At 43.5% G+C, this 25,391-nt stretch overlaps 1 protein-coding gene across 50 annotated transcripts in view; it reads right to left on the bottom strand.

Moving 5' to 3' along the window:
• Window positions 1–25,391, bottom strand: part of MUC13 (mucin 13, cell surface associated) — a 59,974-nt gene that overhangs the window by 22,507 nt on the left and 12,076 nt on the right. For 6 of the 50 annotated variants that reach the window (XM_077320364.1, XM_077320366.1, XM_077320365.1 and 3 more), the window contains 15 exons: window positions 24,292–24,330; window positions 23,583–23,621; window positions 21,875–21,913; window positions 21,170–21,208; window positions 20,467–20,505; window positions 18,759–18,797; window positions 17,283–17,321; window positions 16,579–16,617; window positions 15,863–15,922; window positions 13,904–13,942; window positions 13,188–13,247; window positions 12,466–12,504; window positions 7,245–7,304; window positions 3,579–3,704; window positions 2,160–2,269 (listed from right to left, as the gene is read on the bottom strand). In XM_077320364.1, the coding sequence (XP_077176479.1) occupies window positions 2,160–2,269; window positions 3,579–3,704; window positions 7,245–7,304; window positions 12,466–12,504; window positions 13,188–13,247; window positions 13,904–13,942; window positions 15,863–15,922; window positions 16,579–16,617; window positions 17,283–17,321; window positions 18,759–18,797; window positions 20,467–20,505; window positions 21,170–21,208; window positions 21,875–21,913; window positions 23,583–23,621; window positions 24,292–24,330 (806 nt within the window). The remainder of the gene's footprint in view (window positions 1–2,159; window positions 2,270–3,578; window positions 3,705–7,244; window positions 7,305–12,465; window positions 12,505–13,187; window positions 13,248–13,903; window positions 13,943–15,862; window positions 15,923–16,578; window positions 16,618–17,282; window positions 17,322–18,758; window positions 18,798–20,466; window positions 20,506–21,169; window positions 21,209–21,874; window positions 21,914–23,582; window positions 23,622–24,291; window positions 24,331–25,391) is intronic. The other 44 variants (XM_077320368.1, XM_077320383.1, XM_077320386.1 and 41 more) reach the window with 34 other exon arrangements.

Genomic DNA, 25,391 nt, shown 5'->3' with positions numbered 1-25,391 from the left:
TAGAGATGGGACACTATGTCTGGGCACTGATGTTCTGTGTTCTTGGTGTTTGGGTGGTAGCACTGGGAGGGCCTCTGGAGTTCCGGCCCCCCAGGTGGACATCCTGATAGAACCTGGTTTGGGGCCTCTGTGTGACACAGAGTGCTGAACAGGAAGGGCCATGGACCAGATCTAGCCCTGCATATCTAAGGGACCTGTCTATCTGAATATAACCCTCAGACAGCCCTTTGATCTCCAAATACAAATTGGTTGGTGGTCCCTGGCCCCAGGGAAGGTCACTTGGCTTTGGCTCCTGCTTGCAGGAATGAACTCCTTAGAAAGATCACAGGGTTTTTTGCACCCTTTAAAAATAGTTAAATACTTACCTCTCATTGTTATATTCCGGCCCCTCCATATGATGTCACCAATAGGCAGTGTCTGGGCAGTAAACGGCCAGCTACATCCTCCATTTTAAAGTGCTAGTTGGTGAATCCCAAAAACACCAATATATGTAGCACTATCTAATGGAGAGCAGCCAGCAGCCCACCAGCCAAAGAAAGGTATGGAGGCTGAAATGCACAAAAGGTGCCTGCCTCGTCCCACCCTCACTCCCACCCCCCTCTCCCAGGGACAGGAATGTCTTTTTAAAAATGCCTGACATCTTGGAGTAACAAATAGGTGAACAAGTGTGTAGGCAATGACACACAGATTTTTTCCCCAAACGTAGCATAAAGCATGCCTCTCTAAAGCTCCTGCCCACTCCCCCCCCCGTCTCCACAGAGACAGTTCTTCCTGCTTGCCCCCCCCCCTGTTATCTTCTTGAAGAAGCCTCCTCTGAAGATCACATGAGGGAGCATGGCACTCTCTCCTCTCTCCTTCTATCTGAGAAGGTGGAGAGGTGAGAGGTGCCTGGGGGGGCAGGGCAGGGAGCCACAAGCCCATGGCAAGAGCTAGCCAGCCAGCGAGAAAGGCCCCCAGGCAGGCGTCCCAGCCACCCACAGCAAGGGAACTCTGCAGAGTGTGCGTGTGCATGCATGAGTGCGTGCATGCATGCAGGGGAGGGGAGGGGAGACAGCAGCAGCAAGCCCTCACTGGGGAGCACATGTGTGTATATGTGTGTGCGCACATGCGTGTGTGCATGCAGGGGAGGAGAGGTAACAGCAGTGAGCCCTTGCTGGGGAGCATGTGTGTGTGTATGTGTACTCGTGCACACAGGGGGAGGCAGTAGCAGGAAGCCCTCACGGGAGCGTGTGTGTATGCACACACACAGGGGGAGGAATCGGTAGCAGCGTCCATGCAGGTTCATAGATCAGGGTGGGGTGGGGTAGAAAAAACCCTACATGTGCAGCCACCAATGTTGCGAAAGTCAACACTTTCTCACTATAAGTACAGTTATCTTGTGGCAATTGGTTGTTCAAATTTATTCATTTAAGAAAAAAATTAGCAGGCATCAGTGAACCTTTAAATCATGGAGAAAGAGGATTGGCTGCCTGGCTTGAGTGACAGGTGGAAGAGAGTCACATATAAATCTCATTGCCATCTTCCACTATTTCCAGCAGTATTTGCAGAGGGGGAGAAGTGTGAAATAGCAGCAGAGAAGAGCAAGACAGCAAAAAAGCTGAGGAAGGACCAGGAGGTGCAATTTTATTTAGCTGAGTGGCATAATGCTATTTGTAATGATGTGCAGAAATGCCCATAGAGTTCCACAGGGCTTGCAAGACAGAGTTCTTCCACCAAGCACATGGTTGAGGCCAGCAACAGGAACTGCTATCACCAGATTGGGCCTCCCTCATCCTATCTTCCTCACTCTCTTTCCCCCCCCCCTTATGGAGTTAGCGATGTTAAATTATTTTTATCTATATTAGTTTATATTTTATAATATATTTTAATGTTTTAAGGATGCCTTTCATATTTATTAATTTGGTCTTATATTGATTGTTACCAAAACTGTTGACTACTCCAAGGCAAGTAATCATACATACATACATACATACATACATACATACATACATACATACATACATACATACATACATACTAATTAATTGATACATAATTTATATAATTTAATTGACTTCCAGATATATCTAAAAATAATATTGCTGTTATTTTTTTTGGGGGGGGAGAGATGTTAAGTCTCAGTTTACAAGAAAAACAGATATTAGAGAAGGTTGACTTACCATTTGGGTGACATTGTCGTATAACTTTTTGTATTCCTTGGTAGATTTATCTGCCATTGATGATTCATACGGTACATTACTCAGTGATAAATCACCTGGGAATACTTTTCCTGAAATTATAACAATGTTGATGTAATTCAGGTCACATCTGGAAAACTTGCTTTCTGTTAGCTAAAATTACACATCAAACCAGCTATAACTGTATTTATACAATGGTTTTGAAAAAATATAAAATGTCCAGACATAACTGAACACTGAGCAAATGGGACAATTTGAGGACTTGTTTCAATAATGGGAACTGCAAGAAGAATTCACCATGTGTATGTTTGGTGAATAACTTGGTGTGAATTTTTAAAAATATTCTTGAAAGTTTTTTGAAAAGTCATTGGTGACATGATGAGGATAACAGCATCGGGAGAGTCTTGCTCTATCAGAAGACCCAGAAGGAACAAGTTTGATAACATATCAGTCTAGCTAAAACACAAGAATTTCTTTGGTGGTTGGAAATTAACTTGGGCTTCTATCCCAGACATCTTAAATTACCCTTCTTCTGACTGATAAATCCTGACTTTATTATATATGATGATTTATCACTATACATTGTGCAGGGGGTTGGATTGGATGACCCTGGAGTTCCCTTCCAACTCCATGATTGTATTTTCACTCCATCTGGTTGGTTCGTGTGTGGATAATGAGGCTGCACAGTGTGTGGATAATGAGGCTGCACGCTCCCTACAGACAAGATAGGGTTATGCTTGTGAGAATAGTTAGTATGCAGAAAAATAGGGGGGAGGGGTTGCTCCAAAAGGGGCAGAACACTGAGTCTTGGGACCAAATGAGGCATGATTTCCCTGACCCAACTTTAAAACAAATGTTACACCAGGGAACTCATTTTCAGTGATTCTAAGTTCAGCTCAGTAACATGACACAGTTGGAGGAGGGGTCTTAGATTCCTCCTCTGCCATTTTCCTGAGTGAAAACTGGCTCTGAGGGACCTGTTTGATCTGATGTGGCTCTATATGCTGGAGTCAGTGCAAATGAAGCACTAGCCTCACCCTCAGCCATTTTGGATTAGAAAAAATATTTTTTTGGTTGGGGCAGGGAGGCTGATGAAAGAAGAAGTTCCCAGACTCACTATAAGATAACAACAAGTGTGTTTAAACAGATTGTGACATTTAGGTGCCACTTGCTCAGTATACTCAGTTGCACCTGCATTCTCTCTCTTTGATATATTTCTAAACAGAGATGCTCAGAAAACAAGAAGGTGGCAATTGGCATATTTAAATGTTTTATTTTGGTTGGTTCAGCAGCAATATCATAGTCACCATAACAACACCATCTCCACTGACCATCTTGCACATAGTGGCTTGTCTCCAATATTTCTGATGGAGCCACACAAATCTTAAATATGAAGCTTACCTTTTTGGCAACCTGAAGTATTTGTATAGTACAATCCAATGGGACATTCACAGACAAAATCTTGGTTCTCAAGATCGATGCACGTTGCACCATAAATACATGGGTTTTTGTCACAAGGGAGAATGACTAAAATGAAAAATATAAAGCATAACGGTGAGCTTTTTCTTCCAGTAAGATGTATTTCATTGACAGAGTTTGCAAAGCTCTGTAAAACCCACCTGAAAAAGAAACAAATTTGCTTTAAATGGTGACCCAGAGTTTTTGTTTGAAGAAGAAGAAGAAGAAGAAGAGTTGGTTCTTATATGCCGTTTTTCCCTACCCGAAGGAGGCTCAAAGCGGCTTACAGTCGCCTTCCCATTCCTCCCCCCACAATAGACACCCTGTGGGGTGGGTGAGGCTGAGAGAGCGCTGATATTACTGCTCTGTCAGAACAGCTTTATCAGTGCCGTGGCACGCCCAAGGTCACCCAGCTGGCTGCATGTGGGGGAGTGCAGAATCAAACCCGGCGTGCCAGATTAGAAGTCCGCACTCCTAACCACTACACCAAACTGGCTCACGATGGAGCTTTCCTTAGATGCAAATACTCTTTTTTATTATTATTAAGTTTTACTTTGTAAGCTGCCATGAACAGGTTTTCTGGAAACACCTTATAGACATTTTCTTAAATAAATAAATTTTGGTTGAGAAAACATACCCATCCTATTGGACAAAGACTTCTTGTGCTAGCAGAAAGCTCCACATAAATGGTGGATACAACATACCATCTTTGGCTGCACTGGAAAACATCAAAAAGTATTCTGGCAAAGACTTATTAGCTTTATTACACCAGAATATAGTTTGGGCCAGAGGACATGTTGTAAAGTGTATCATGCCTGCATCTGATGGAAATGGGCTCTGTTCTATGAAAGCATCTGCCACAATAAATCTTTTAACAGTAACAATTTAGAAACATAACACAACATTAAATATTAAACAGTTTAAAACATATTAACAAATTAGGAACATTTGGAACAATAGCAGCATCACTTATTACCATGATACCCAGAGATTGGTTACTATCAGTAGTCTTTTCCAGGCTGGAAGTCTCTATGGGGGTGTTTCATTGGGGGGGACCCATAGATATTATAAAGTAATTGGCCCCAACCAAATCCTTGGTGGAAGTGCTCTATCTTGAAGGGCCCCGATCACCTCGGGGAGCTCATTCAAACAGGGGTCATGGCATACTTCCTTGGGACACCCCTGCTGCCACCACCACTGCAAGGCATGGCGGACCCCTCCCACCCCTGAGTTGTGCATGTGCATGTACAACTCTGGGGCAGACTTTGTGTGCTGGAAGATTTTGTCCCCCATGCGTACTCATGGAGTATATGCTAGGAATCAGTGGTGATCAAAATGGAGATTCTTACCCAACTACAGGATTTGAGTGCATCAAACTGGTAAATGCCGTCAAGTGTGCACAAATCATTACAACAACTCAGAGTGAAACCCAATATAAGATTTCACAAGTGTATCTTAAAAATCTGCAAAACCGATACTTATACTGGTATATAGATACTAAAATATTGATTTGTATATATTGAAAAAGAAAGAAAAGGAACATAGAAAGAAGACGTGGCAAAAAAATTTTGAATTAATTTACACAATTTTTTTCCTTCATTGTGTTGTCACCGCGTATTCCATTTCCGCTTTTTTTGCTGGCAATTTTAATGAAGTGTCATGAACATAATAGGATGCCAGAATCCTTATCCATCGTTGTTCCTCTATATATTTCTGAAACAGCCTAGGATGTGGGACGTGTCTGGCTGTCCAAGTTGGAATAGGGCCAATCAGGGTGCAGCCAGCTTTGTCCTGATTGGCCCTGCCCCTGCGGCTCCCACCCTCTGGCCCTGGACTCTAGCCTCTAGCCTCTTTGCTTTCTGACGCCTCAGTGCCTGGAGCCAGCAGCAGGTGAGAGGGCCCTGGGCAAAGGGTCGTGGTGGAGGGCTTGCTAACGAGGGCCTCGTGGCCTGCTAGGCTGGGCCTGCTGCCGAGGGCCTCCCGGCTTGCTGACTGCCTACTAAGGAGATCTGTCTTGGGCCTGCTAACAAGCTGCCCAGCACCTGCCCGCCCTACTTGATTTGGCTGCGAGCTGCCGCCCAAAGTCACCTTAAGCTGCCTGGCCAGGGGCCAGGGGAGGGGACCCTTTCAGGGCCCGTTCTTAGGAACGGGCTTTGAAGCTAGTATTAAATAATGTTGAAATCAGTCTAAGGAACTGATTACAAACTAGGATTCCAGGGAACTCTGCCATGGCATCACTAAACATTACTAGAGCCCATCTTGCCTGCTGATCTACAGGCCTAGATTCATTCGCAACAATGAAAATGGAACATGATTGATTAATTAGCTAGGTGGCTGGCTCCCATATCTTACTTCCATGCCCACTTCTTTGGATGGACATGTCAATACTTCCAGGGTTTCTGGAAGCTTGAAAAATCATTTACGAGTTTCTTCATGATCAAAAGTTTGAAAATGACTGATCAAGGGCTTTATTCTGAAAGAGACTCTGTGTCTCCTAATGGATGATAAGCAAGACCAGACATTTATCAGTTACCTGAATTGTTTGGAGTGGTGATGGTTGTTGGAGATGTCTGTGTTGCTTACATGGCCTTTCCTAGAAGTTCAGATGGCTGCAGTTATCACTAGATAGTGCCCATCTTCCCTGCCCTTCTACAGACCAAGTCTCTTTCTCCACAAAGGAAATGGTAGATGATAGATGCATAGATGGATGGATGGTCGTCCTGTCTGTCTGTCTGTAAGTCTACTGTCTGTCTCCCGCATATTATTTGCACACCCAAATCTCTGAAGTGGCATGCCACCACTTGGAGGGTTACTTGAAGCCTGAAAAATCATTCAGGAGTTTCTTCATGGCCAAAGGGTTGACAATGCCTGTTCTATGGCTTTGTTCTGAAAGAGACTTTGTTCCCATTGGATGATAAGCAAGTACTGACCCCTGCGTGTGCACAGGGAGATCTCATGTCATGGAACAAACCCAGATGGCTATCAGTAATTAAATGAGTAATGTTTATATTAAATATATTTATAAGCATCAAAACTTATAATCTTCAATCGTAAAAGTAGATTTGTCAGACAATGTGTGCCAATTGCAATATGAAAGAATAGTCTTGAACGTAATAGGAAGCCAGAATATTAAAGGACGTTGACAAAAATTTAAGCCAGGAATTCTCAACAAGGGTTCCAGGGAGCCCTATGATTATGCACCTCTTTAGTGGTTACAGGTATTCTCCTAGAAGCTCAGACAACAGCTGACATCACTAGAGGCTACTGGAGCCCACCTCCTCCACTGCGCTACAGGCCTAGTCTGTTTCTCCACAATGGAAATGGTAGATTATAGATGCATGGATGGATGGATCCAGTCTGTCTGCCTGGCACCCGCATCTTATTTGCACGCCCACATCTCTGGAGAGGCATGTCACCACTTCCAGGGTTCCTTGAAGACTGAAAAATCATTCAGGAGTTTTTTCATGGTCAAAAGGTTGACAATGCATGTTTTAGGGCTTTATTCTGAAAGAGACTTTGTGTCCTAATGGATGATAAGCAAGTCCTGACCTCTGTGTGTACACAGTGTGATCTCATGACATGGTACAAACCAAAATGGCTATCAGTTACCTGAACTGGTTGAAGTGGTGCTGGTTGTCGGAGGTGTCTCTATTCTAGTAGTGGTAACACCTAGAAAGGGGAGTAAGGACCAGAAAAGATAGTCCGATGCTGTAAAGATTTTTATTCCATAGGGACCTGGAACGTCAGATCCATGAATCTGGCAAGCTGAATGTGGTCAAACAAGAGATGACAAAACTGAACATCGACATTTTAGGAATCAGTGAACTAAAATAGACAGGAATGGGTGAATTTAATTCAGATAACTGGTATACTACTGTGGACAAGAATCTCTCAGAAGAAATGGAGTAGCCTTCATGATCAATAAAAGAGTAGGAAACACAGTCTTGGGATACAATCCCCAAAATCAGTGGTCCCGAACCATTTTATCACCAGGGACCAGTCAACGCTTGACAATTTTACTGAGGCCCGGGGGAGTAGTCTTTTGCCGAGGGACATCGCCACTGCCTGAGCCCCTGCCCTACTTGCTTTCCTGCCAGTGCCCCTCATTTCCTGCTGCCCGGTGGGGAGCGCTGCCTGCAAAATTTAGGCTCAAATTGAAGAAAGTAGGGAAAAGCAGTGGCACGTCGAGGGGGAGCCCCAGCCCATGGCAGCCACCAGAGAGCACAAAAGGTGAGCCGGCGGCAGAGTGGCAGGGCAGCCCCCAAGGCAGTAGCCGGGGAGGAGGATGAGGAGGAGCCGCAGCCTAGTTCTGACTGATCTAAGGACCGATCCCGGATCAGGGTTGGGGACCACTGCCCAAAATGACAGAATGATCTCAGTTCGAATCCAAGACAAACCATTCAGCATCACATTAATCGGGGTCTATGCCCCAATGACTGCTGCTGAAGAGGACGAAGTTGACCAGTTCTATGAAGCCCTACAACACCTTCTAGAAGCAATGCCAAGAAGTGATGTGCTTATCATCATAGGCGATTGGAATGCTAAAGCAGGAAGACAAAAGATAACTGGGATAACAGGCAAGTTTGGCCTTGGAGTACAAAATGAAGCTGGGCACAGGCTGGTAGAATTTTGTCAAGAGAATACAATGGTCATTGCAAACAATCTTTTCCAACAACCCAAGAGACGACTCTACACATGGACAACACCAGACGGTCAACACAGAAAGATTGACTATGTGCTCTGCAGCCAAAGATGGAGAATTTCTATACAGTCAGTAAAAACAAGACCAGGAGCCGATTGTGGTTCAGATTATCAGCTTCTTGTTGCAAAATTTAGGCTCAAATTGAAGAAAGTAGGGAAAAGCACTAAGCCAGGTATGAACTAAATCACATCCCTGACGAATATACAGTAGGGGTGACAAATAGATTTTAGGGGTGACAATTAGATCTGATAGACAGAGTGCCTGAAGAACTATGGACAGAGGTTCACAACATTGTACAAGAGGTAGCAACTAAAACCATCCCAAAGGAAAAGAAATGCAAGAAATCAAAATGGCTGTCTGAGGAAGCTTTACAAATAGCTAAGGAGAGAAGGAAAGTGAAAGGCAAGGGAGAAAGAGAAAGATACATCCAACTGAATGCAGAATTCCAGAGAATAGCTAGAAGAAATAAGAATCTTTAAATAGGACAGGGTCCTATTAAATAAAAGAGTAAGGCCACCTGGGGAGGAATTAGGGCGGGCCCTGTCCAGGATAAAAACTCAGAGGGCCCAATCAGGAGCCGCGAACCGGCTCCTGATTGGGCCCTCCGAGTGTCCATCCAGGGCCAAGCAGCCAATGGGGAGGCGCGCAAAGTGCCTTCCTATTGGCCCCTCACCAGGACAGACCAAAATTCCATTCACCCAGCCCAGTCTGGCTGCCAGTCTGCTCCTGACCACCGAAGGGAGAGGAGGTCAGCAGGGCTGCCAAGGGGGATGAGAACAGAGGCTTGGACAGGCTGCGCCAGCCCTTTTCGCCCCAAGGCTGTCCTAACTGTCATGTCCAACTGCAAATTGCCTCAGAACCCTGACAGAGCTGGCAGGAGGCTGCAGAGTGCGCTCCCTCCCCCCCTTCAGCCCTGCTGCGAAGGAGCCCCTGACAGGCCCTGACTGAGGGAAGGAGGCCTTTCCAAGAGCAACGCAGGGGAGCCTGAGGGCCTTCCTTTTGAGGAGGGGGGACTTTCCCCTTCTGCCAAACAGTTGCCTGACAGGGAGGCCACAGAAAAGCCCCTTCTCACTTAAAATACTGCTCTGGCCGGGGGTTAGACACAGCCAAGCCATGTGTCTTTCTTCTTTGCAACTCTCTGCAGATTTGAGGCCACTGCACAACGTTATTCTGCAGAGGAAACTGGCTCTTTTGTCTCCTATTTCATCTGCACAACAACCCTGTGCAGTAGGCCTCAAGTCTTCCAATTCAACAACAACCTGTGTGGGGAGCCTTAAATGTTTCTTCTCTACCACAACTCTGTCCAAAGTAGCCCTTTCTGCCTGGGGAGCTGATCTTTATACTCTGCAGGTGAGCTGTAATTCCAGGAGCTCTCCAGGCCACACCTGTAGGTTGGCTACCCCTGGGTTGGAAATATTCCTGGAGGTTTGGAGGTGGGACTTCAAAATCGTACAATGCCTCAGAGACCAGCCTTCAAATGAGCCATTTTTGCCTGCAGTTGGTAGGGAGTGGTGCAGGAGTGTCCCTCCTGGCCTATGGATTATGGCCAGCCCTTATCAGCAACTGTTTTTATTCTGGGGTGCAGACAGGCAGACCAGCATCAGTCCTGTGAGTCTGGAAAGTGCAGGAAGATCTAAATAAATATTTACAGCCTGAAACTAAATAGAGAACAAGTAAATGTCTGGAGACACATTGTAACTGAAATAGTAACTGGCAAATAACCTTGGCCTGGCAAATAAAAAAACAGTATTAAAAAACCTTACTAAGGTCAAGACTGCTGTGCACAGACAGTCTTCCTCTTAGGGTTGCCAGCTTCCCTGTGAGGCTCGCTACCCCACCTCCTTCATGGGGAGTCTGCTATGGGGAGAGAAGGGGAAGACGATAGGAAAATGCTTTGAGACACCTGAGGCCTGCTGGGTCACTGCGGCCCATTCCCAGTTCTCTCAGATCTCTCACAACCCCACATACCTCACAGGTTGACTACTGTGGAGAGACAAATGGAAAAGGTGTTTGTAAACCGTTTTGAGACTCCTTTGGGTAGTAAGCAATAGGGTACAAAAATCCGTTCTTCTAAGGAGCAACCATGAAAGAAGCATGTGGGCACATAACATTTTACCAACAGTGAAAATATGGGAGACAGAAGGAACAGGGTGGACACCTGTGTACTGTGACTACCCTATGTGTATTAGGGCAGAGGGGCATTTCAGTGAATGTGGCCTAATTCACACAAGAAGGGAAATGATGCAGAACTGGGGGGAATTGGTTGCCATGTAATCTTCCCCTAAGAAGAGTCTCCAGTCTGATTTTCCCTTCACATATCTGAGAACATGGCTCTGGAAAGCTCATCTGTAACCACTATGCCACAATTCCCAAAGGTCAGTCCTCTCCCACAATTAACGAACATTCCACACCACAGGTTCTTGACACCCATATTTCCACTCCCATGGCCTCATTTGCCACCATGCCACCACAACCTCCCACACAACACACATGACAACCCCATGCCCTTACAGCCTGGACAACTCCTCCCCTTCCTCTTCCCACTGCCAAGCTCTAGCACCCGTTGTATTCTTCGAGACAACGGGCTTTGCCCCTAGTGCTTTCATAAATGAACAGTGCAAACAAATAGAAGAAAACAATAGAATAGGGAAGACCAGAGATCTCTTCAAGGAAATTGGAGAAATGAAGAGAATGTTTCAAGCAAAGATGGGTATGATAAGGGATCAAAATGGTAGGGACCTAACAGAAGCAAAAGAGATTTTAAAAAGGTGGCAAAATTATACAGAAGAACAATACAAGAGCGAGCTTAACATTCCTGATAATCACGATGGGGTAGTCATTGACCTGGAGCCAGAAATCCTGGAATGTGAAGTCAAATGGACCTTAGGAAGTCTGAGCAACAATAAAGATAGTGGAGGTGACAGCATTCCAGTTGAACTATTCAAAATCTTAAAAGACGATGCAGTAAAGTGCTACATTCAATATGCTAGCAAAATTGGAAATCTCAATAGTGGCCACAAAGATTGGAAAAGGTCAGTTTACATTCCAATCCCAAAGAGGGGTAATGCCAAAGAATGTTCAAACTACTGCACAATTGCACTCATTTCTCATGCTAGCAAACTTATGCTCAAAATCCTACAAGCTAGGCTCCAGCAATATGTGGACCGAGAACTTCCAGAAGTACGGGCAGAGTCAGAGGAACTAGAGATCAAATTGCCAACATACGTTGGATCACGGAGAAAGCTAGGGAGTTCCAGAAAAATATCTACTTCTGCTTAACTTACTATGCTAAAACCTTTGATTGTGTGGAGCACAACAAACTGTGGCAAGTTCTTAAAGAGATGGGAATACCAGAGCATCTAATCTGTCTCTTGAGAAAACTATATGCAGGTCAAGAAGCAACAGTGAGAACCGGGCATGGAATCACTGATTGGTTCAAAATTGAGAAAGGAGTTCGGCAAGGCTGTATACTGTCGCCTTGCCTATTTAACATGTATGCGGAGCACATCATGAGAAAGGCGAGGTTAGATGAGTCACAAATTGGGATCAAGACTGCAGGGAGAAATATCAACAACCTCAGATATGCAGATGATACCACTCTAATGGCAGAAAGTGAAGAGGAACTAAAGAACCTGTTGATGTGGGTGAAGGAGGAGAGTGCAAAAGTTGGCTTGAAACTCAACATCAAGAAAACAAAGATCATGGCATCCGGCCCTCTCAATTCCTGGCAAATAGACGGGGAAGAAATGGAGGTAGTGACAGATTTTATTTTCACAGCATCCTAAAAAGCAGAGACATCACCCTGCCAACGAAAGTGCATCTAGTCAAGGCTATGGTCTTCCCGGTTGCAATGTATGGGTCTGAAAGTTGGACCATAAGGAAGGCCGAGCGTCAAAGAATTGAGGCTTTTGAACTCTGGTGCTGGAGAAGACTCTTACGAGTACTTTGGACTGCAAGGTGAACAAACTGGTCAGTCCTAGAGGAGATCAGCCCTGACTGATCCTTAGAAGGCCAGATCCTAAAGATGAAACTCAAATACTTTGGCCACCTCATGAGAAGGAAGGACTCCCTGGAGAAGCATCAAAACCTATAATCTTCAGTCGTAAGTAAAGTAGATTTGTTAGTTACCTGATCTGGTTGAAGTGCTGCTGGTTGTTGGAGGTGTCTCTGTTGTAATAGTGGTGACACATAGAAAGGGGAGTAAAGACCAGAAATAAAGAATTGAGTAATAATGTTTATATTAATCAAAACGTATAACCTTCAATCATAAGAAAACGAGATTTGTTAAAAAATTCTCTACCAAATTGCAATATTAATGAAGTATTATGGACTTAATAGGAAGTCAGAGTAATAAATAACGTTGACAACAATCTAAGCCAGGGATTCCCAATTAGGATAATGGGGAACTAGTGGTTATACGAGAGAATCCCATGGCTTCCACGGCCTTTCCTAGAAATTCAGATGGCTGTTGTCATCACTACAAATTAATGGTGCCCTGCTACTCTAAAGGCCTAGACTATTTATCCACAATGGAAATGGTTGATGATCGATGCATAGATGGATGGTTAATCGGCCTGTCTGACTGTCTGTCTGTCTGTCTGTCTATATGGCACCTGCATCTTATTTGCACGCCCACATCTCTGGAGAGGCATGTCACCACTTCCAGGGTTCCTTGAAGCCTGAAAAATCATTCAGGAGTTTCTTCATGGTCAAAGGGTTGACAATGCATGTTTTAGGGCTTTATTCTGAAAGAGACTTTATGTGTCCCAATGGATAAGCAAGCCCTGACCCCTGTTTGTGCACAGGGAGATCTCATGCCATGGTACAAACCAAAAATGCCTATTAGTTACCTGAACCGGTTGAAGTGTTGCTGGTTGTCGGAGGTGTCTCTATTATAGTAGTGGTAACACCTAGAAAGGGGAGTAAGGACCAGAAATAATGAAATTAATAATAATGTTTGTATTAAATATATTTATAAGCATCAAAACTTCTATTCTTCAATCATAAATAAAGTAGATTTGCAAGACTATGTGTTCCAATTGCAGTATGAAAGAATAGTCTTGAACGTAATAGGAAGCCAGAATATTAAAGGACGTTGACAAAAATTTAAGCCAGGAATTCTCAACAAGGGTTCCAGGGAGCCCTATGATTATGCACCTCTTTAGTGGTTACAGGTATTCTCCTAGAAGCTCAGACAGCTGCTGACATCACTAGAGGCTACTGGAGCCCACCTCCTCCACTGTGCTACAGGCTTAGTCTGTTTCTCCAAAATGGAAATGGTAGATTATAGATGCATGGAAGAATGGATGGTATGTCTGTCTGCCTGGCACCCGCATCTTATTTGCACGCCCACATCTCTGGAGAGGCAAGTCACCACTTCCAGGGTTCCTTGAAGCCTGAAAAATCATTCAGGAGTTTCTTCATGGTCAAAGGGTTGACAATGCATATTTTAGGGCTTTATTCTGAATGAGACTTTATGTGTCCCAATGGATAAGCAAGTCCTGACCACTGTTTGTGCACAGGGAGATCTCATACCATGGTGCAGACCAAAATGCCTATCAGTTACCTGATCTGGTTGAAGTGCTGATGGTTGTTGTAGGTGTCTCTGTTGTAATGGCGGTGACACATAGAAAGGGGAGTAAAGACCAGAAATAAAGAATTGAGTAATAACGTTTATATTAATGTAAACTTATAATCTTCAATCGTAAGAAAAGGAGGTTTGTTTAAAAAAAATGGTGTTCCAATTGCAATATTAATGAAGTATTATGGACTTAATAGGAAGTCAGAGTAATAAATAATGTTGACAACAATCTAAGCCAGGGATTCCCAACTAAGATCCTGGGGAACCTTTTGGTTATGCGAGAGTATCCCATGGCTTCCACGGCCTTTCCTAGAAGCTCAGATGGCTGTTTTCATCACTAGACATTAATGGTGGCCATCTTCCCTGCTGCTCTACATATACTCTTTTCCACAGTGGAAATGGGAGATTATAGATGCATGGATGGATGGATGGTATGTCAGTCTATCTGTCTGTCTGGCACCCACATCTTATTTGCACGCCCACATCTCTGGAGAGGCATGTCACCACTTCCAGGGTTCCTTGAAGCCTGAAAAATCATTCAGGAGTTTCTTCATGGTCAAAAGGTTGACAATGCATGTTTTAGGGCTTTATTCTGAAAGACACTTTGTGTCCCAATGGATAAGCAACAAACCTAGAAGCTCAGATGGCTGTTGTGATCATAGAATCATAGAATCATAGAGTTGGAAGGGGCCATACAGGCCATCTAGTCCAACCCCCTGCTCAACGCAGGATTAGTCCTAAGCATCCTAAAGCATCCAAGAAAAGTGTGTATCCAACCTTTGCTTGAAGACTTCCAGTGAGGGGGAGCTCACCACCTCATTAGGCAGCCTATTCCACTGATGAACTACTCTGACTGTGAAAAACTTTTTCCTGATATCTAGCCTATATCGTTGTACTTGAAGTTTAAACCCATTATTGCGTGTCCTCTCCTCTGCAGCCAGCAGAAACAGCATCCTGCCCTCCTCCAAGTGACAACCTTTCAAATACTTAAAGAGGGCTATCATGTCCCCTCTCAACCTCCTTTTCTCCAGGCTGAACATTCCCAAGTCCCTCAACCTATCTTCATAGGGCTTGGTCCCTTGGCCCCAGATCATCTTCGTCGCTCTCCTCTGTACCCTTTCAATTTTATCTATGTCCTTCTTGAAGTGAGGCCTCCAGAACTGCACACAGTACTCCAGGTGTGGTCTGACCAGTGCCGTATACAATGGGACTATGACATCTTGTGATTTTGATGTGATGCCTCTGTTGATACAGCCCAAAACGGCATTTGCCTTTTTTACCGCTGCATCACACTGCCTGCTCATGTTTAGTTTACAATCCACAAGTACCCCAAGGTCTCGTTCACACACAGTGCTACCTAGAAGCGTATCCCCCATCCAGTAGGCATGCTTTTCATTTTTCTGACCCAGATGCAGAACTTTACACTTATCTTTATTAAATTGCATCTTGTTCTCATTTGCCCATTTTTCCATTGTGTTCAGATCACAAGACATTAATGGTGGCCATCTGCTCTACAGGCATATACTCTTTCTCCACAATGGAATTGGTAGATTATAGATGCATGGATGGATGGATGGTATGCCTGTCTGCCTGGCACCCGCATCTTATTTGCACACCCACATCTCTGACTTCCACGGCCTTTCCTAGAAGCTCAGATGGCTGTTTTCATCACTAGACATTAATGGTGGCCATCTTCCCTGCTGCTCTACAGGCATATACTCTTTCTCCACAATGGAATGTTATGTCACCACTTCCAGGGTTCCTTGAAGCCTGAAACATCATTCAGGAGTTTCTTCATGGTAAAAGGGTTGACAATGCCTGTTCTAGGGCTTTATTCTGAAAGAGACTTTATGTGTCCCAATGGATGAATAGCAAGACCTGACCCCTGTTTGTCCACAGGGAGATCTGATGCTTTGGTACAAACCAAAAATGCCTATTAGTTACCTGAACCGGTTGAAGTGTTGCTGGTTGTCGGAGGTGTCTCTATTCTAGTAGTGGTAACACCTAGAAAGGGGAGTAAGGACCAGAAATAATGAAATGAATAATAATGTTTGTATTAAATATATTTATAAGCATCAAAACTTCTATTCTTCAATCATAAATAAAGTAGATTTGCAAGACTATGTGTTCCAATGGCAGTATGAAAGAATAGTCTTGAACGTAATAGGAAGCCAGAATATTAAAGGACGTTGACAAAAATTTAAGCCAGGAATTCTCAACAAGGGTTCCAGGGAGCCCTATGATTATGCACCTCTTTAGTGGTTACAGGTATTCTCCTAGAAGCTCAGACAGCTGCTGACATCACTAGAGGCTACTGGAGCCCACCTCCTCCACTGTGCTACAAGCCTAGTCTGTTTCTCCAAAATGGAAATGGTAGATTATAGATGCATGGATGGATGGATGGTATGTCTGTCTGCCTGGCACCCGCATCTTATTTGCACGCCCACATCTCTGGAGAGGCAAGTCACCACTTCTAGAGTTCCTTGAAGCCTGAAAAATCATTCAGGAGTTTCTTCATGGTCAAAGGGTTGACAATGCATATTTTAGGTCTTTATTCTGAATGAGACTTTATGTGTCCCAATGGATAAGCAAGTCCTGACCACTGTTTGTGCACAGGGAGATCTCATGCTATGGTACAGACCAAAATGCCTATCAGTTACCTGTTCTAGTTGAAGTGCTGCTGGTTGTTGTAGGTATCTCTGTTGTAATGGCGGTGACACATAGAAAGGGGAGTAAAGACCAGAAATAAAGAATAGAGTAATGTTTATATTAATGAAAACTTATAATCTTCAATCGTAAGGAAAGGAGATTTGTTTAAAAAAATGGTGTTCCAATTGCAATATTAATGAAGTATTATGGACTTAATAGGAAGTCAGAGTAATAAATAATGTTGACAACAATCTAAGCCAGGGATTCCCAACTAAGATCCTGGGGAACCTTTTGGTTATGCGAGAGCATCCCATGGCTTCCACGGCCTTTCCTAGAAGCTCAGATGGCTGTTTTCATCACTAGACATTAATGGTAGCCATCTTCCCTGCTGCTCTACAGGCATATACTCTTTCTCCACAATGGAAATGGTAGATTATAGATGCATGGATGGATGGATGGTATGCCTGTCTGTCTGGCACCCGCATCTTATTTGCACACCCACATCTCTGGAGAGGCAAGTCACCACTTCTAGGGTTCCTTGAAGCCTGAAAAATCATTCAGGAGTTTCTTCATGGTCAAAGGGTTGACAATGCATGTTTTTGGGCTTTACTCTGAAAGAGACTTTATGTGTCCCAATGGATAAGCAAGTCCTGACCACTGTTTGTGCACAGGGAGATCTCATGCCATGGTGCAGACCAAAATGCCTATCAGTTACCTGATCTTGTTGAAGTGCTGATGGTTGTTGTAGGTGTCTCTGTTGTAATGGCGGTGACACATAGAAAGGGGAGTAAAGACCAGAAATAAATAATTGAGTAATAACGTTTATATTAATGAAAACTTATAATCTTCAATCGTAAGAAAAGGAGGTTTGTTTAAAAAAATGGTGTTCCAATTGCAATATTAATGAAGTATTATGGACTTAATAGGAAGTCAGAGTAATAAATAATCTTGACAACAATCTAAGCCAGGGATTCCCAACTAAGATCCTGGGGAACCTTTTGGTTATGCGAAAGCATCCCATGACTTCCACGGCCTTTCCTAGAAGCTCAGATGGCTGTTTTCATCACTAGACATTAATGGTGGCCATCTTCCCTGCTGCTCTACATATACTCTTTCTCCACAATGGAAATGGGAGATTGTAGATGCATGGATGGATGGATGGTATTTCTATCTTCCTGGCACCCACATCTTATTTGCACGCCCACATCTCTGGAGAGGCAAGTCACCACTTCTAGGATTCCTTGAAGCCTGAAAAATCATTCAGGAGTTTCTTCATGGTCAAAAGGTTGACAATGCATGTTTTAGGGCTTTATTCCGAAAGAGACTTTGTGTCCCAATGGATAAGGAACAAGCCTAGAAGCTCAGATGGCTGTTGTGATCATAGAATCATAGAATCATAGAGTTGGAAGGGGCCATACAGGCCATCTAGTCCAACCCCCTGCTCAACGCAGGATTAGTCCTAAGCATCCTAAAGCATCCAAGAAAAGTGTGTATCCAACCTTTGCTTGAAGACTTCCAGTGAGGGGGAGCTCACCACCTCCTTAGGCAGCCTATTCCACTGATGAACTACTCTGACTGTGAAAAACTTTTTCCTGATATCTAGCCTATATCGTTGTACTTGAAGTTTAAACCCATTATTGCGTGTCCTCTCCTCTGCAGCCAGTTGCAATATTAATGAAGTATTATGGACTTAATAGGAAGTCAGAGTATTAAATAATGTTGACAACAATCTAAGCCAGGGATTCCCAACTAAGATCCTGGGGAACCTTTTGGTTATACGAAAGCATCCCATGACTTCCACAGCCTATCCTAGAAGCTCAGATGGCTGTTTTCATCACTAGACATTAATGGTGGCCATCTTCCCTGCTGCTCTACAGGCATATACTCTTTCTCCACAATGGAATTGGTAGATTATAGATGCATGGATGGATGGATGGTATTTCTATCTTCCTGGCACCCACATCTTATTTGCACGCCCACATCTCTGGAGAGGCAAGTCACCACTTCTAGGATTCCTTGAAGCCTGAAAAATCATTCAGGACTTTCTTCATGGTCAAAGGGTTGACAATGCATGTTTTCGGGCTTTATTCTGAAAGAGACTTTGTGTCCCATTGGATAAGCAAGTCCTGACCGCTGTATGTGCACAGGGTAATCTCATGCCATGGTATAAATGAAAATGCCTATCATATACCTGATCTGGTTGAGGTGCTGCTGGTTGTTGTAGGTGTTTCTGTTGTAATAGCGGTGACACATAGAAAGGGGAGTAAAGACCAGAAGTAAATAATTGAGTAATAACGTTCATATTAATGAAAACTTATAATCTTCAATCGTAAGAAAAGGAGATTTGTTTTAAAAAATGGTCTTCCAATTGCAATATTAATGAAGTATTATGGACTTAATAGGAAGTCAGAGTATTAAATAATCTTGACAACAATCTAATCCAGGGATTCCCAACTAAGATCCTGGGGAACCTTTTGGTTATGCGAGAGTATCCCATGACTTCCACGACCTTTCCTAGAAGCTCAGATGGCTGTTGTGATCATAGAATCATAGAATCATAGAGTTGGAAGGGGCCATACAGGCCATCTAGTCCAACCCCCTGCTCAACGCAGGATTAGCCCTAAGCATCCTAAAGCATCCAAGAAAAGTGTGTATCCAACCTTTGCTTGAAGACTTCCAGTGAGGGGGAGCTCACCACCTCCTTAGGAAGCCTATTCCACTGATGAACTACTCTGACTGTGAAAAACCTTTTCCTGATATCTAGCCTATATCGTTGTACTTGAAGTTTAAACCCATTATTGCGTGTCCTCTCCTCTGCAGCCAGCAGAAACAGCATCCTGCCCTCCTCCAAGTGACAACCTTTCAAATACTTAAAGAGGGCTATCATGTCCCCTCTCAACCTCCTTTTCTCCAGGCTGAACATTCCCAAGTCCCTCAACCTATCTTCATAGGGCTTGGTCCCTTGGCCCCAGATGATCTTCGTCGCTCTTCTCTGTACCCTTTCAATTTTATCTATGTCCTTCTTGAAGTGAGGCCTCCAGAACTGCACACAGTACTCCAGGTGTGGTCTGACCAGTGCCGTATACAATGGGACTATGACATCTTGTGATTTTGATGTGATGCCTCTGTTGATACAGCCCAAAATGGCATTTGCCTTTTTTACCGCTGCATCACACTGCCTGCTCATGTTTAGTTTACAATCCACAAGTACCCCAAGGTCTCGTTCACACACAGTGCTACCTAGAAGCGTATCCCCCATCCAGTAGGCATGCTTTTCATTTTTCTGACCCAGATGCAGAACTTTACACTTATCTTTATTAAATTGCATCTTGTTCTCATTTGCCCATTTTTCCATTGTGTTCAGATCACTAGACATTAATGGTGGCCATCTTTCCTGCTGCTCTACAGGTATATACTCTTTCTCCACAATGGAAATGGTAGATTGTAGATGCATGGATGGATGAATGGTATGCCTGTCTGTATGCGAGAGCATCCCATGGCTTCCACGGCCTTTCCTAGAAGCTCAGATGGCTGTTGTCATCACTAGACATTAATGGTGGCCATCTTCCCTGCTGCGCTACAAGCCTAGTCTGTTTCTTCACAATGGAAATGGTAGATTATAGATGCATGGATGGATGGATGGTATGCCTGTCTGTCTGGCACCCGCATCTTATTTGCACACCCACATCTCTGGAGAGGCAAGTCACCACTTCTACGGTTCCTTGAAGCCTGAAAAATCATTCAGGAGTTTCTTCATGGTCAAAGGGTTGACAATGCTTGTTTTAGGGCTTTATTCTGAAAGAGACTTTATGTGTCCCAATGGATAAGCAAGTCCTGACCAATGTTTGTGCACAGGGAGATCTCATGCCATGTTACAGACCAAAATGCCTATCAGTTACCTGATCTGGTTGAAGTGCTGATGGTTGTTGTAGGTGTCTCTGTTGTAATAGCGGTGAAACATAGAAAGGGGAGTAAAGACCAAAAATAAATAATTGAGTAATAACGTTTATATTAATGAAAACTTATAATCTTCAATCGTAAGAAAAGGAGATTTGTTTTAAAAAATGGTGTTCCAATTGCAATATTAATGAAGTATTATGGACTTAATAGGAAGTCAGTATTAAATAATCTTGACAACAATCTAAACCAGGGATTCCCAACTAAGATCCTGGGGAACCTTTTGGTTATACGAGAGTATCCCATGACTTCCACGGCCTTTCCTAGAAGCTCAGATGGCTGTTTTCATCACTAGACATTAATGGTGGCCATCTTCCCTGCTGCTCTACAGGCATATACTCTTTCTCCAAAATGGAAATGGTAGATTATAGATGCATGGATGGATGGATGGTATTTCTATCTTCCTGGCACCCACATCTTATTTGCACACCCACATCTCTGGAGAGGCAAGTCACCCCTTCTAGGATTCCTTGAAGCCTGAAAAATCATTCAGGACTTTCTTCATGGTCAAAGGGTTGACAATGCATGTTTTCGGGCTTTATTCTGAAAGAGACTTTGTGTCCCAATGGATAAGCAAGTCCTGACCGCTGTATGTGCACAGGGTAATCTCATGCCATGGTATAAATGAAAATGCCTATCATATACCTGATCTGGTTGAGGTGCTGCTGGTTGTTGTAGGTGTTTCTGTTGTAATAGCGGTGACACATAGAAAGGGGAGTAAAGACCAGAAATAAATAATTGAGTAATAACGTTCATATTAATGAAAACTTATAATCTTCAATCGTAAGAAAAGGAGATTTGTTTTAAAAAATGGTCTTCCAATTGCAATATTAATGAAGTATTATGGACTTAATAGGAAGTCAGAGTATTAAATAATCTTGACAACAATCTAATCCAGGGATTCCCAACTAAGATCCTGGGGAACCTTTTGGTTATACGAAAGCATCCCATGACTTCCACAGCCTATCCTAGAAGCTCAGATGGCTGTTTTCATCACTAGACATTAATGGTGGCCATCTTCCCTGCTGCTCTACAGGCATATACTCTTTCTCCACAATGGAATTGGTAGATTATAGATGCATGGATGGATGGATGGTATTTCTATCTTCCTGGCACCCACATCTTATTTGCACGCCCACATCTCTGGAGAGGCAAGTCACCACTTCTAGGATTCCTTGAAGCCTGAAAAATCATTCAGGACTTTCTTCATGGTCAAAGGGTTGACAATGCATGTTTTCGGGCTTTATTCTGAAAGAGACTTTGTGTCCCAATGGATAAGCAAGTCCTGACCGCTGTATGTGCACAGGGTAATCTCATGCCATGGTATAAATGAAAATGCCTATCATATACCTGATCTGGTTGAGGTGCTGCTGGTTGTTGTAGGTGTTTCTGTTGTAATAGCGGTGACACATAGAAAGGGGAGTAAAGACCAGAAGTAAATAATTGAGTAATAACGTTCATATTAATGAAAACTTATAATCTTCAATCGTAAGAAAAGGGGATTTGTTTTAAAAAATGGTCTTCCAATTGCAATATTAATGAAGTATTATGGACTTAATAGGAAGTCAGAGTATTAAATAATCTTGACAACAATCTAATCCAGTGATTCCCAACTAAGATCCTGGGGAACCTTTTGGTTATGCGAGAGTATCCCATGACTTCCACGGCCTTTCCTAGAAGCTCAGATGGCTGTTGTGATCATAGAATCATAGAATCATAGAGTTGGAAGGGGCCATACAGGCCATCTAGTCCAACCCCCTGCTCAACGCAGGATTAGCCCTAAGCATCCTAAAGCATCCAAGAAAAGTGTGTATCCAACCTTTGCTTGAAGACTGCCAGTGAGGGGGAACTCACCACCTCCTTAGGTAGCCTATTCCACTGATGAACTACTCTGACTGTGAAAAACCTTTTCCTGATATCTAGCCTATATCGTTGTACTTGAAGTTTAAACCCATTATTGCGTGTCCTCTCCTCTGCAGCCAGCAGAAACAGCATCCTGCCCTCCTCCAAGTGACAACCTTTCAAATACTTAAAGAGGGCTATCATGTCCCCTCTCAACCTCCTTTTCTCCAGGCTGAACATTCCCAAGTCCCTCAACCTATCTTCATAGGGCTTGGTCCCTTGGCCCCAGATCATCTTCGTCGCTCTCCTCTGTACCCTTTCAATTTTATCTATGTCCTTCTTGAAGTGAGGCCTCCAGAACTGCACACAGTACTCCAGGTGTGGTCTGACCAGTGCCGTATACAATGGGACTATGACATCTTGTGATTTTGATGTGATGCCTCTGTTGATACAGCCCAAAATGGCATTTGCCTTTTTTACCGCTGCATCACACTGCCTGCTCATGTTTAGTTTACAATCCACAAGTACCCCAAGGTCTCGTTCACACACAGTGCTACCTAGAAGCGTATCCCCCATCCAGTAGGCATGCTTTTCATTTTTCTGACCCAGATGCAGAACTTTACACTTATCTTTATTAAATTGCATCTTGTTCTCATTTGCCCATTTTTCCATTGTGTTCAGATCACTAGACATTAATGGTGGCCATCTTTCCTGCTGCTCTACAGGTATATACTCTTTCTCCACAATGGAAATGGTAGATTGTAGATGCATGGATGGATGAATGGTATGCCTGTCTGTATGCGAGAGCATCCCATGGCTTCCACGGCCTTTCCTAGAAGCTCAGATGGCTGTTGTCATCATTAGACATTAATGGTGGCCATCTTCCCTGCTGCGCTACAAGCCTAGTCTGTTTCTTCACAATGGAAATGGTAGATTATAGATGCATGGATGGATGGATGGTATGCCTGTCTGTCTGGCACCCGCATCTTATTTGCACACCCACATCTCTGGAGAGGCAAGTCACCACTTCTACGGTTCCTTGAAGCCTGAAAAATCATTCAGGAGTTTCTTCATGGTCAAAGGGTTGACAATGCTTGTTTTAGGGCTTTATTCTGAAAGAGACTTTATGTGTCCCAATGGATAAGCAAGTCCTGACCAATGTTTGTGCACAGGGAGATCTCATGCCATGTTACAGACCAAAATGCCTATCAGTTACCTGATCTGGTTGAAGTGCTGATGGTTGTTGTAGGTGTCTCTGTTGTAATAGCGGTGACACATAGAAAGGGGAGTAAAGACCAAAAATAAATAATTGAGTAATAACGTTTATATTAATGAAAACTTATAATCTTCAATCGTAAGAAAAGGAGATTTGTTTTAAAAAATGGTGTTCCAATTGCAATATTAATGAAGTATTATGGACTTAATAGGAAGTCAGTATTAAATAATCTTGACAACAATCTAAGACAGGGATTCCCAACTAAGATCCTGGGGAACCTTTTGGTTATGCGAGAGTATCCCATGACTTCCACGGCCTTTCCTAGAAGCTCAAATGGCTGTTTTCATCACTAGACATTAATGGTGGCCATCTTCCCTGCTGCTCTACAGGCATATACTCTTTCTCCACAATGGAATTGGTAGATTATAGATGCATGGATGGATAGATGGTATTTCTATCTTCCTGGCACCCACATCTTATTTGCACGCCCACATCTCTGGAGAGGCAAGTCACCACTTCTAGGATTCCTTGAAGCCTGAAAAATCATTCAGGACTTTCTTCATGGTCAAAGGGTTGACAATGCATGTTTTCGGGCTTTATTCTGAAAGAGACTTTGTGTCCCAATGGGTTGACAATGCATAGTCCTGACCCCTGTATGTGCACAGGGTAATCTCATGCCATGGTACAAATCAAAATGCCTATCATTTACCTGATCTGGTTGAGGTGCTGCTGGTTGTTGTAGGTGTTTCTGTTGTAATAGCGGTGACACATAGAAAGGGGAGTAAAGACCAGAACTAAATAATTGAGTAATAACGTTCATATTAATGAAAACTTATAATCTTCAATCGTAAGAAAAGGGGATTTGTTTTAAAAAATGGTCTTCCAATTGCAATATTAATGAAGTATTATGGACTTAATAGGAAGTCAGAGTATTAAATAATCTTGACAACAATCTAATCCAGGGATTCCCAACTAAGATCCTGGGGAACCTTTTGGTTATGCGAGAGTATCCCATGACTTCCACGGCCTTTCCTAGAAGCTCAGATGGCTGTTGTGATCATAGAATCATAGAATCATAGAGTTGGAAGGGGCCATACAGGCCATCTAGTCCAACCCCCTGCTCAACGCAGGATTAGCCCTAAGCATCCTAAAGCATCCAAGAAAAGTGTGTATCCAACCTTTGCTTGAAGACTTCCAGTGAGGGGGAGCTCACCACCTCCTTAGGCAGCCTATTCCACTGATGAACTACTCTGACTGTGAAAAACCTTTTCCTGATATCTAGCCTATATCGTTGTACTTGAAGTTTAAACCCATTATTGCATGTCCTCTCCTCTGCAGCCAGCAGAAACAGCATCCTGCCCTCCTCCAAGTGACAACCTTTCAAATACTTAAAGAGGGCTATCATGTCCCCTCTCAACCTCCTTTTCTCCAGGCTGAACATTCCCAAGTCCCTCAACCTATCTTCATAGGGCTTGGTCCCTTGGCCCCAGATCATCTTCGTCGCTCTCCTCTGTACCCTTTCAATTTTATCTATGTCCTTCTTGAAGTGAGGCCTCCAGAACTGCACACAGTACTCCAGGTGTGGTCTGACCAGTGCCGTATACAATGGGACTATGACATCTTGTGATTTTGATGTGATGCCTCTGTTGATACAGCCCAAAACGGCATTTGCCTTTTTTACCGCTGCATCACACTGCCTGCTCATGTTTAGTTTACAATCCACAAGTACCCCAAGGTCTCGTTCACACACAGTGCTACCTAGAAGCGTATCCCCCATCCAGTAGGCATGCTTTTCATTTTTCTGACCCA

Source organism: Paroedura picta, chromosome 2 (genome assembly GCF_049243985.1).
Source record: "Paroedura picta isolate Pp20150507F chromosome 2, Ppicta_v3.0, whole genome shotgun sequence".
In the NCBI taxonomy this organism is placed as follows: domain Eukaryota; kingdom Metazoa; phylum Chordata; class Lepidosauria; order Squamata; family Gekkonidae; genus Paroedura; species Paroedura picta.
Note: the sequence above shows the minus strand (reverse complement) of the source record. Positions and strands in the feature narration are given on the sequence as shown.